Source organism: Panulirus ornatus, chromosome 28, assembly GCF_036320965.1.
Source record: "Panulirus ornatus isolate Po-2019 chromosome 28, ASM3632096v1, whole genome shotgun sequence".
NCBI classification, from domain to species: domain Eukaryota; kingdom Metazoa; phylum Arthropoda; class Malacostraca; order Decapoda; family Palinuridae; genus Panulirus; species Panulirus ornatus.
In genome coordinates, this window is record NC_092251.1 from 12946706 (window position 1) to 12959081 (window position 12376).

The window sequence follows — 12376 nt, forward strand, 5'->3', positions numbered from 1 at the left end:
GGCTGTGTCCTGGCATAGGTGTGTCAGGGGAGTTGCTCCCTCCTGCAGGTGGGGGTGTGTCCGCTGCTCTCTTATGTGTGTTAAGGTTAGGTTACGGCTGTCTGGTGTAAATGTATCAGAGCTGCTGCTCTCTCATACATAGCAGGGTTTGCTGTATCCTCTGCGGTGAAGCGGTTAGCATTTCTGACTGTAGCGCATTCACGAGCCGTCCAGGGTCAAGGGCATAGGTTCGAATCCTGGACGCGGCTGTCGGTCTACAGTCAACCCAGCTGTTCATCAACCCCTATAGGTTGGTCGATAAAATGGGTACCTGGCTGTGGTTACGATATATACATACATAGCGTTAATGGGATGGCTCTGCTTAGGGCCTCAGTTGCTCGTGCGGTTTCAGTTTAAAAAAGAGTCAGGGGGGTTGATTCCTCCTGCAGGTGAGGCAGGGCTGCTGCTCCCCCGCTGTAGGTGTGTAAGGGTTACTGCATTTCCCTGGTGGTAAACTGGAGCAGCTGTTGTCTCCTTTGTATATATCAGAGTTGCTAGTCACCTGGGGAAGTGCCAGGGGTTTCTGGTGAACCCCTCTTGCAGGTGTTTCTGATATACTGAATCTTCCTGCAGGTGTGTCATGGCTGCTGTTCTCTCATGCTGTTGGGTCAAGGCGGTTGTTCTCTCCTGTAGGCGCGACAAGGCTGTTGCTCTCTTGGAAATGTGTCAAGACTATTGTTTCTCCTGTAGGTGGGACAAGGTCGCTTGAGGCTCCCTTCTGCAGGGTATCAGGAACGTTGCTTCCTCCTGTAGGTGCTGTTGCTTCTGTTGTGATCGCATCTCCATCATGGCTGCTGTTCCCTCCTGTTCCTCGCTGCTGCTCCGCTCTGTTGTGTGTCAAGACTGCTGTTCCTTTCTTCAGGTGTGTCAGGTCTGATGTTCGCATCGCAGATTTCTTCAGGTGTGTCAGGTCTGATGTTCACATCAGCAGATTTGGAAGAGACATGCTCTCTCTTGCAGGCGCTACCTTCTCCAAGTGAATCAGGGCTGCAGATGCGTGTTTTGCCGAGTCATATCTTCAAACAGATGACCCTGGGTGAGGAGCGGTTAACAATGTCAGTGCACTGAGGAATCACTTGAGGTAAGATGGAGGGTGTGAAGACGAAGAGTAAGGAGGCAAAGGGATGTGATGGCTGCTTACAGGCTTGCTATACAAACGCTCGCGCGCGCACACACACACACCCACCCACCCTTAAAGAATAGAAAAGTCAAGGCGGCGGTGAATATCTATCTGTGCCACGAACGCCTTCAGTACCTGACCCCCGATCACTGTGGTTCTCGTCGGCTGAGGTACATCACGGTACACTCGAGCTTTGTGTTGGTGCGTGGTGGCCATATACGGCTACCGTCTACCAGTAGGACCGTCTGGTGTTTCCTGGGTCATACATGCACCAGCTTCCTCTACATTGCTGTGAAATTTCTGTGAAATGATTTTATCTTTCTCATATTTCATTCCTGCAAGTTCCGCAGTTAATATGATTAATATCGTTGAAATAATCTTCAGTATCCACATCGTAGCCTCATCACCACGAGCAAGGGAATCAGTACAGAACACACACGGGGAAGACCTTCCCTGGTCATGTCCTGGGACATGGCGTTAGACAATGGTGGTCACGGCCACCAGCGTTCATTCAAGGGTTCCGCTGATTACATTCTTACGGGAAGTTTGTTCCTCAACACAAGTTCTTTAAACAGAGGAAGTATAGATCGTGATGATGTGTCGTGGAGAATAGTTCACGCGAGGACATTATGCCTCCTCATGGGTTATGTAGACACATTCAGGTTCAAATTTCAGGTAGAACTTTCTCTCCCAGTTATCTAGTACACGTAGGATGTGACGTATTACAGCTGTAGCTGACCAGACAGTCTGGCATGTCCTACTTCCCTTGTTTTATCATTGCTATTTACTGGATGACCGACCATCGCTGCTCAGCAGCAGTAAGTGTGTGAAAACATCCAAATGTTGATGATCATTTTCTTTTTTCAATAAGGAGTTGATTCTGGCAGGGCGGTGCTCATCCAGTCTCTGTTTAAAGTATTTATATGCATTTGTGCGAATAATGTAATCTGGTGGTATATAATTCCTGCCTGGTAGGCCGCCCTATTTCCACATTCACTCCCCCACCCTGCTGGGAGGAGAGACCGACTGGACACGGGTGGCTCGCGGGAGGGAAGCTGTGAGGGAACCGTAACATTTCCCGCCTCTCGTGTCGGGTCTGGTAACCGGGTCATCATTCTGAAGGTGACCTCGTAACACCGTCTCACACTCGGCCTACTATGTAGACCTTCCGTCACTCGACCAGCGGCGGCATCTCACTCTACACATGGCACATTTCCGGTTGCTCGTTGAGCTTTCTCTCTCCCCTGGCTCGGTGAGGTAGCGGCTTCTCAGCACAACATTAGATGAGAATGTTAAGGCACAGGAACCCACAGGTAAACAATTGATAATTTTCTTATGGTTTGGAACACAAGTAATGTTCCTCACAATCCCACAAGACCAGTCCTCCCCTGCTCCGCAACCACAGTGTTCCAGCTGTCTCTAAAAACCGACGCTCCCTTTAACACTACATCTTACCTTACGAGGTTAACCATATTACAGAATATAGTCCTTACACAATACTCTTATGGCAGACCAAATTTACTGTCTATATCTGTGAAAATGAAAAGATGAAAGGTAAGATAGTCATACTTACGTAAGACAAAGGAACTTAGCACCGTGACCTTAACACGGTGATAAACAATATTGTGGCTCTTTACATTTTCAGGTCACTGGAGAAAATATCAAAAGAAATTCTGCCTCTGTGATGGTATATGCTAGACCCGGGGGCATTACTGTTTAAAGAGAGTAAAGGTTAATTGTTTCTTGAGCAGCTGTAGATCCTTTGATACCAGTCTCTCGTATGTCTTCCGGTATCAGGCTACCGTCGCTCAAGAAATGCCAGTTTGGTATGGACGCTCAAGTACCTAGTGTTGTGAGCCTCTGGTTACCAGGCATGTAGGAACACAAGCCTCCATCTGGTGTTGAATCATGTATTACTCTGGCTCGGGCCAATTATGGATTATATACTGAAGGCCCAATAGCAACAGATTGATGTAGGTATCAAAGTTCCAAACTGGTGTGGACCCTGTGGTACGAGGCTGGTATAGACCTTAGATTACCACAGTAGTGGGGATCTCAAAGTATCAGGCTATTTTAAGGCCTGAAATACCAATGGTACGAGTCTTGAAGTACCAGACTAGCGTTGATCCCTAAGTGAAGACTGATTTAAAGGCCCAAGTACCAGAGCAGTAAGGGTCCTGAAGAAATAAGCTGCTGTGGTCCATGAGTACCGTTTTGTGTCTTGCTATTGTCTGGTTTAAACACGTAGGTTCTGAATTACCAGATAAGCGTGGGTTCTAAGTACCTGACTGGTGTGATTCCTCAAGTACCAGGCTGGTGTGGGTCCTCAAGTACCTGAATGGCGTTGGTCCTCAAGTACCAGGCTGGTGTGGGTCCTCAAGTACCAGGCTGGTGTAGGTCCTCAAATACCAGGCTGGTGTGAGTCCTCAAGTACCAGGCTGGTGTGGGTCCTCAAGTGCTTGACTGGTGATGGCCATTATGTGGCTGCATATGCAATAGGCGCAGATGAACAGAATACAAATGAGCATATTCGAGAATCTACTGAACTGTGAGTTGCCATCTCACTTTTCGACCAACTGCTCGGAGTTCACTCTAAAGCTAAGAAATATTGCATTTCTCTCTCGTTTGTTTCTGATCATAAATGTGGCATAACTACAGCAGACATCAATGAGCCTCGAGTGATGAAGCATCACATCTTCAGAAATTTCGAGGCAAGCTACGTTCATTCTAGGAGAGGCTGGTCTATATGGTCACTCATAGAATACTTATGTTGGTAATGGGTGCGATGGGACTAATACGGTGATCAGTTGAAGATGATCTATGAGAAATGATTGACACTTGAGTTTCTGATGCAGTATCTATTACGAGGGTAGGTTATCTATTGCGAAGAAAGGACGTGAGATCTGACGAGAGCAGAAGTGGTTTGAAGGTGAGTCTGTCAGGAGGTAGATGGAGTCCAGCTGGGCTGAAATATAAGAATATTAAGAAGACTGATATAATTCACACATGACTTTGTGTAGAGTCTGACTAGTAGAAGGTCATTGACGCGATGAAGCATAAGAGATTAGGGTGAGAAAAGATTCATGGGGAACTCCCAACATGAACTAGATAATAGTGATATTGCGATCAGTTCTACCAACATGAATATGCATTTCAGTGAAAGGTTAAGGCTCGCCAGGAGATTGGAGGAACAGTCTGACTAAAACAGGAAAATCTGGAGAGACGAACCCGATGCTAACTTTCCTCGAGGGACTTCTCGATATCTAAACACGAGTAAGAGTATTCACCATAGTTATCGAACACGGATCTACAATTGTGAATGAGTCAATATACAAAATCTTAGGAAGAACATTGAAGGTGATGCCTGCGCTTTTTGTGCCAAGCGATGGATAGATTGTTTATTTCAGTAGTTTTCATGACTTTGGAGATAACTGAGGTGTGGCTGCTGGGGTATGATTTAAGGAGGAAGCGAGGCCACCTGTTCTAGGGTTGAGGTGTACTGTGGCAAACTTGGCAAATTTACGTTCACCTAAGACAGTTAACAGTGGAGAGTGATAGTCGGAAATGCTCAGGAATGATTAGAGTGGCCTTTCTAAGGGATTTCTTTAAGAAATAATTGAGGAATGTCTACCGGAGAGGGAACTCTTCTCTTGGGCTCAACGGTCAGACATCATAAAAAAAAGAAACTACTGCCATAGAATATATAGGTTAGTATAGGAAGGCTGGAGATGTTAGGCTTCGAAGCTGACGTGGATGACTGGATCTAAGGGTGATTCCCTTTGAGACAATCGATTGATTTGCCTGAGATGTATTGACAGTAGTTAAGTCACGTTGTGCAAATGTTATTATGAAATGATATGGACAAGAAGCAGAACGATTTGTTGTTCTTAGATGTAATCTAGGGTATGACGAGACTGGGGTTTGAAATGTAGGATCATCCTTTTTCTTGGCCAACTCTGATAATGTTGAAAGTAGGTCATATTGTCAGTGTTTGCATGTAGACTACATATGTTCAGTGGTCTTCTGGCACGAAAAGGCTGAACTAGGAATGAGAAACAGTTTGGTGTGAGGGGATTGAATAGTTCTGTCCCTAGAACTTAAAGTATGCATTGATAAATATATATTAATCTAACCTAACCTGAGTAATTTCTCTTTGTCCTGACAGAGCGATTCATGTCACGCACTGAAGGGTGTACAGAGGTAAGGGATATACCAGGGTAAATAGTGTGAATTAAAGAGATATAACTCTAGCTACCTCAGTGAGTGAGTGATGTCACAGACTGATGGGTGCAAAGAGATGAGGGGTGCACTTAGGTAGAGAGGGTCGGTTGGGGAGAGAAAGTGCTTAGGCTGCTGGCTAAGGGTGTGGCCACTCACTGTTTACACGTGAGCCTGCAGGGAGAGCAGTAATAATAGAAAAAAAGTAGGGATCTTGACCATAGCGGCTACCACGCCCACCTTTCCCATTACCCGCAAGTGAAGGTTGGCCAATAACAGGAGGTATAAAGCCCCTGTGAAGCTGTGAGGTAGACATTGCATCTCCAGACTTCCAAGTGCTCTCTCTCTCCCTCTCCTCACACCCCGAAGTCTCCATCATGAAAGTTATGGTGAGTACATAGATAGAACTCAGAGAACCAAGAGCTTCACAAACTGACAACATCAGAGCACAACAAACTACAATGTTTACATAGGATCATCACCACCTACAGCAGTAGTGACAGTGCCCCACCTGCAGCATTAACAAGGTTGTCTCACCTACCACTTATGGTAGTGATAACACTGTCCCACCTCCCACCTATAGCAGTAATAACGCTGTGTCACCTCCCACCTATAGCAGTAATAACGCTGTGTCACCTCCTACCTATAGCAGTCATAACACTGTCCCATCTCCCACCCATAGCAGTAATAACACTGTCCCTCCCATTGCAGTAATTATAACGTCTCACACGTAATTAGAGCAGCAATAAGTGTCCATTCCATACTCGGGTGTCTCAGGACAGGTCCTCATTCATCCACCTATAGCATTAATAACTAGAGTGTTCTTCCTCCCACCTTCAGTGGCAGTAACTGTAGTGTTCTCCCTCTTATCTTCAGTAGCAATAACTGGAGTGTTCTTCCTCCCTTTCACTGGTAGTAACTGGTGTTCTTCCCCATCCTCAATAACAATAACTGGAGTGTTCTTCCTCCCACTTATATCATTGATAACGGGAGTGTTCTTCCTCCTTCCTTCAGTACTAATAACTGGAATGTTCTACCTTCTACCTGCAACAATAACACTCCAGCCGTATTGTTCTTCCTTCCACCTTCACTAGTAATGACAGGAGTGTTCTTTCCCCACACCCTTAGCTGATCATCGCCCTGGGTCTGGTCGCTCTGGCCGCCGCCAAACCCGGCGACGTCTTTGACTTCGATGGCGACGACGCCGAACACGAGCAGGATGGCTCCCCCGGCCACTCCGTCACTGGCGAGTACAAGTGAGTCAACTATCTGGCTGTGTTTGACAATGTGTTGCGTTTTCGCGATAGAGATAAAAAAGGAAGTGCAGCATGTTGACTCGAAGCTTTTCGTTAACGTTATATGTTGTCGTCTGCAGGTGGGAGAGCCCAGAGGGCGATGAGTTCGTCGTCAAATACATCGCTGACGACAAGGGCTACCGTGTCCTCGAGTCCAACGCTGTCCCTTCTGCCAACGGCGTCGCAGCTAATGGTGAGCAGGGTGACCTCGAAGGTGACGAAGATGACGATGACAAATGAACATCGAAGGCAACAGTCATGGATGGGAGATTGATCCCAGACACAGGTGGACATCAATGAAAAGGACAATGGCCTACATAACACACAACCCTGCGTTGTGGCCTCGTTATCATAAACACTATTTATCACCCTGATCCTCACGGGACATTTGCTTTATATATCATTTCATAAATAAAGTATTTATAGCATTACTCGAGAGTTTATGGGCCTTTGTTGTGAAAAATCCTTCTTGACTGGGACCTTGTGTATTTTCTATCTATTTTCAGTAAAACAAGAAAGTGTATGACTACTTCCGTTTCACACACACACACACACACACACACACACACACACACACACACACACACACACACACACACACACACACACACACACACATTCCTGTCGTATGCTTTCACAAGATCCATAATAAGCACCCAGATTTTTTTGTCACACAAATTTTTCAAAGCGTTCACCTGGCCTACGAACTATCTATCACTCCTGAAACTACATTGCTCCTCCTCAGACTGATGCTCTGTGCTTACCTTTAACCCCTCAACACCACTCTTCCATGTAACTTACCAGGTATATTCAACAGACATATACCCTCCGAATTCGAACATTTACTTTTCTTCTCGTTTTGTTATTACAGTTTTGTTATTACAGATGTAGCTAGGACGCCATTTGGTAAACAAGTGACCATCCGAATGGATGTCAGGTGCGTTCAAGTCTGATGACATGCTTATTATGAATTTGTTATGTGGACAAGAAGGGGAACTGTTTACAAATTTAATGAGCAATAAAGCTGAACAATTTGTGTAGACCTTCACTAATATTGATGTTACAATTCTTTGTGTATTTAATGATAGAAGATTCAATGATGTGGTACTGGACTTAGAGTTAATAACTGAGATGGCAATACTCCGGTCAATACAATGGTCATAATTTCTAACATGATCAAACAAGGCATTTGATTCTTGTCCTGTTCTTATACTATATTTATGTTGCTTAAGTCTAACAGAAAGATCCTTACCACATCTGCCCAACATAAAATCTATCACAATTTCTGCATGGTACTCTACACATGCATCCTGCAGAACTTTCTAGTGAGTTCCTGATTAAGATATTCTTTAGAGTATTGTTGTTGCTGAAATTAACATCTACATTAAAGGATTTTTTCATATATATTCGCCATTTCCCGCATTAGAGAGGTAGCATTAGAAGGAAAAATCCTCAAAATCCCGAGTCACCCAACACCATACTTCCATATGGCCTTTGCATCCAGTTGACCACGAGCGAGACACTGCAATTTTCATTAGAAAAAAGACAGAGATGGATTCTATCTTTTTCTCAAGATCTTTGCCAATTGTCAAGCTGTTTCAAGATAACAGCGGACTATGCAATACACTTCCTACTTGTTTAACATTGAGACATCTTACAGGCAATTTTGAAGTTGTGTCACCTTGAGCATAGTATTGTAGTTAACTTGAGACTGTATTCATAACATTGATGAAAACGAAAGCGTAATTTCATTTACAATTTACAGGAACGGTTGCCACACTTGTAGTGGGACAATCTTTACATGGTAGGAGTGACAGCACTTGGCTTTGGAACAACACACACTGCCCACAGAATCATCAATCAGGAATCTCCAAAAGGTAATTGTGGGACTTTTACCTTTTACTTCTGCCTCTCTTCCAAGAATATACGGTCGGTCAGGCACCTCCTGACCAAAGGAAGTTGAGCCATACTTTGTGAAGGACAAGAGAGAGCTACACCTGACAATCACGTCTGCACCGGCTGGCTATGGCTAGAAAACGGTAGATGGAAAGCTGGAGGTCAGGTGGAAGGAGGGTCGTCTCCTGCCATAAGAGTTAATGGAAGAACCAGTGACCTATGAGGAAGATCATTTGGCCTGCAACTCTATCTAATATGGGATGAATAATCCCTGACTGAGTGAGTCTGACTGGTGTTATGTATGAGAAAGATGGTGAAACTGGTGTTTCTGGTTGAAATATTATCTCCGTACAATATCAGACTTATTTATTACATGCGGTAGAAAATATCATATCAAATCCTAGAGCTTGATGGCCTGCATTAAGGTCTTTATATGAAGTGTTCAAAGGCCTAGATTACTGTCTGCATATTAAGAGGGAAAGGTGCAAATGTAAAGGGGAAATACAGAACCTTCAGATGCCTTCAGATGTACGTACGTATTTTAGTTTTACGATTCATGTGCTCTGATGGTTTTGAACTCAACGACTGTTTATTCTACTTCTCAGAGTCACATAACAATATTGTTTTGAATAATTTGTATTCACAGACGTTGAGAATATTTCTTTCTACCTTTAATACAGTGGAAAGACAGTGGTACTCGAGCCCCATGTCCTTTAAGCACTGCATTGTATTAACTAAGAAGGATCGTGTTAACTAAATACAGATTGTTGAATATGTAGCAAGAATTAATATCTTTTACTTATCTAATGACCGTCCTTTTATCTACGATGGATGACCGTATATGCACATAATGTACTGATGTTAAAGGATCATAACTGCTTTAATGTATGTGAAAGACTATCAATCTCATAATGAAATATGACATTGTCATTAGGGTAATTTCTTTACTTTGAAGACTATATGCATTGATTATGACATGAAAACGCACACGCTGGTGTAAAATGTACCTTGCATTTTTGCCATTACTATTTGTCATTATCATTTCAAAAGTTATACAATTCCATTTGCTCAAGTGTTGGTCCTGCTCTCGTCACAAAAGTTTAGAGTATAAAAATCTAAAGTACTGGTTACATTTGTACACTGACATTGATCCTTTGCCACGTCAATCTTTTTGACCAAAAATTAGATTCTGACCTTCTCTGTTGTCCTTGACTCACTGAACATCTTGATTCAACCACATATCACTTACTGGGCCTTATAGCTTTGCAAAATGATATACATCAGAGTCAAATATATCACTAACCCATTTTTCGAGGCTGTTTTCAGTACTGTGCGATCGCAAAACATGCAAAATAGGACATGTTTTTCTTTAATTCTCGCAATTCTTTTTCTTTTAGCCGAAAAAGGTACATTGAAAAGACATATTTTAAGGTCTGGACATAATTAGGATCTCCCAAAATGCCAGTCCTCGAAGATCAGTAGGAGGGAGGAGTGAATAGGGTCCCGGTACCTGGCTCACAGCCAACACTGCAGACTTGAAGCTCAGCTCTTTAATGTCGTGTTGTGAGGGTGACGGTGAGGCCCCTCTACACCCACCGGCGTCGCAAGACCTGAAGAAATTGTTTTCATCGTAGTTTTGACGGATTCATGAAGATGCGTGTACTCGTTTGGAAGTCATGGGCGAGGGAACTCGGCTGCGCTTTCTGGAAATGGCGGGATAATCTGGTCATTTTGCTCCTACACTGAGCGGCAGTCTTGGGAGAAGACCACGACAGTTTTGGAAGAAGACCACGACAGTGTTGGGAGAAGACCATGACAATGTTGGGAGAAGACCACGACAATCTTGGGAGAAGACCACGACAGTCTTGGGGGAAGACCACGACAGTTTTGGAAGAAGATCACGACAGTTTTGGAAGAAGACCACGACAGTCTTGGTGGAAGACCACGACAGTCTTGGGAGAAGACCACGACAGTCTTGGGAAAGACCAATCCACGACAGTAAGGAGAGATGTGTATATGTGAAAAAGAAGGTAATAAAAATGATGCTAATATATGGAACAGCATCTTATCTTGGGTTCATCCAAACCTGATATCTGGCCAAGGAATATGCATGTATATTTGTAGTTGTAAGTCTCAAGACTTTAGATAACACTTGTACTGGACAGTGGTTCCATAACCTGGGAGAGAGTAGGGTTTATGTAGACGAAAATACTGCCATAAATACTTTATTCATAATTTACACGTACGCTATAATGTCCTGCATGACATCGGGGGACAGGATTAGTGATGATGTATTGCCACAAAACAGAGTTGTGTGATCTTCACGGTCGGTACAATAGTTCTGCCGTCGTGTTCAAGGTTTCCATCCATCAACTGTCGTCCTCAGCTTCTACTTATCGTCATCATCCTCGTCGCCCTCGAGGTCGGCCTGCTCACCGTTAGCTAGGACGCCGTCAGTAGAGGGGACGGCGTTGGACTCGAGGACACGGTAGCCCTTGTCGTCAGCGATGTATTTGACTACGAACTCGTTGCCCTCAGGGCTCTGCCACCTGTTGAGCAACGGAAAAAGAGAGAAAAAAATATCAGAAGCTAAAGATAAGGACTATATTTTTCTTTTCTTGAACGGGCAGAAGTCATACCGTGTTACGAAATCCATCTGGGCACAAAGGAGAGAGAAACAGAGGGGAAGTTGACTCACTTGTACTCGCCGGTAACGGCTTGTCCGGGGTCGCCGTCTTGGTCGTGCTCAGCGTTCTCACCATCGAAGTCGAATATTTCGTTAGGTTTGGCGGCGGCAAGTGCGACCAGACCCAGGGCGATGATCAGCTGTGGGAGGGAAGCAGTGCACTCCAGTTACTATTGCATGAGGTGGAACAACGAAAACCTCAGCTAACTACAGCTGTAGGTGGGAGGAAGACCACTCCAGTTGTTATGGAAGTGGAAGGAAGAACACTTGATACTGCTGTAGGTGGGAGGAAGAATACTCCTGTTATTACTGTTGGAGGTGGAAGGAAGAACAGTTATACTGCTTCTAGTGGGGGAAAAGCACTCTAGTATATACTGCTGCAGATGTGGGTTTGGTCACCTGTTATTTCAGAAGGAAACAGGAGATGGGAGTGATTACTGCAGGAAGGAGGTAGGCCGCTGGCATTGATGCCTTAGGCTGAGGTTATGATAGTGAATATGTACAAAACGAAGATCAGAAGTGGATTACAGTTCTGCTGCTTATGAAGAACGCCATCCTTGGAACTCTAAAGTTAATCACCACAGAGGAAAGTGTGAGACACTGAGCTCTGGCCACGTCTGGTACTCACCAGGACCTTCATGATGGAAGTTTGGGAGTGTGTGAGGTGTGGGGGAGCTCGGTGGAGGTCTGCAGGCGCAGTGTCTTCCCACAGCCTGGCGAGGCATTTATACCTCCTGCTGTAGGCTCACCTTCACCTGCACTCTTCCTGGGAGGTCACATCAGTCGGGATAAGGTCAGATATCTATCTTTTTTTTTCTGCTTGTGTCCGTCACGCTGACAAAAAACTTGGGAAGCAGCGCCGTAATGTAGATCCAAGACATAAACACTGAGAGGCCACACCCTTGGTCAGCCACTTGACCTCCTTCCTATTCCTGTCCAGTCACCCCTGTCCTCTTCATGTCCCAGTCATATATGTATATATATATATATATATATATATATATATATATATATATATATATATATATATATATATATATATATATATATATATATATATATATATATATATATATATATATATATATATATATATATATATATATATATATATATATATAT

At 44.1% G+C, this 12376-nt stretch overlaps 2 protein-coding genes across 2 annotated transcripts; one reads left to right on the plus strand and one right to left on the minus strand.

Moving 5' to 3' along the window:
- Positions 1-5629: 5629 nt before the first annotated feature.
- Positions 5630-7103, plus strand: LOC139757704 (cuticle protein CP575-like). The gene is made up of 3 exons (XM_071678454.1): positions 5630-5766; positions 6506-6633; positions 6753-7103. Exons 1-3 carry the CDS (start codon positions 5755-5757, stop codon positions 6910-6912), a joined length of 300 nt encoding a protein of 99 aa, XP_071534555.1. The 5' UTR covers positions 5630-5754; the 3' UTR covers positions 6913-7103.
- Positions 7104-10779: 3676 nt separating this feature from the next.
- Positions 10780-12000, minus strand: LOC139757846 (cuticle protein CP575-like). Its single transcript, XM_071678747.1, has 3 exons — positions 11883-12000; positions 11267-11394; positions 10780-11117 (listed from the first exon to the last, which is right to left on the minus strand). The coding sequence occupies exons 1-3, from the start codon at positions 11892-11894 to the stop codon at positions 10958-10960; spliced, it is 300 nt and encodes a 99-aa protein (XP_071534848.1). The 5' UTR covers positions 11895-12000; the 3' UTR covers positions 10780-10957.
- Positions 12001-12376: the final 376 nt, after the last annotated feature.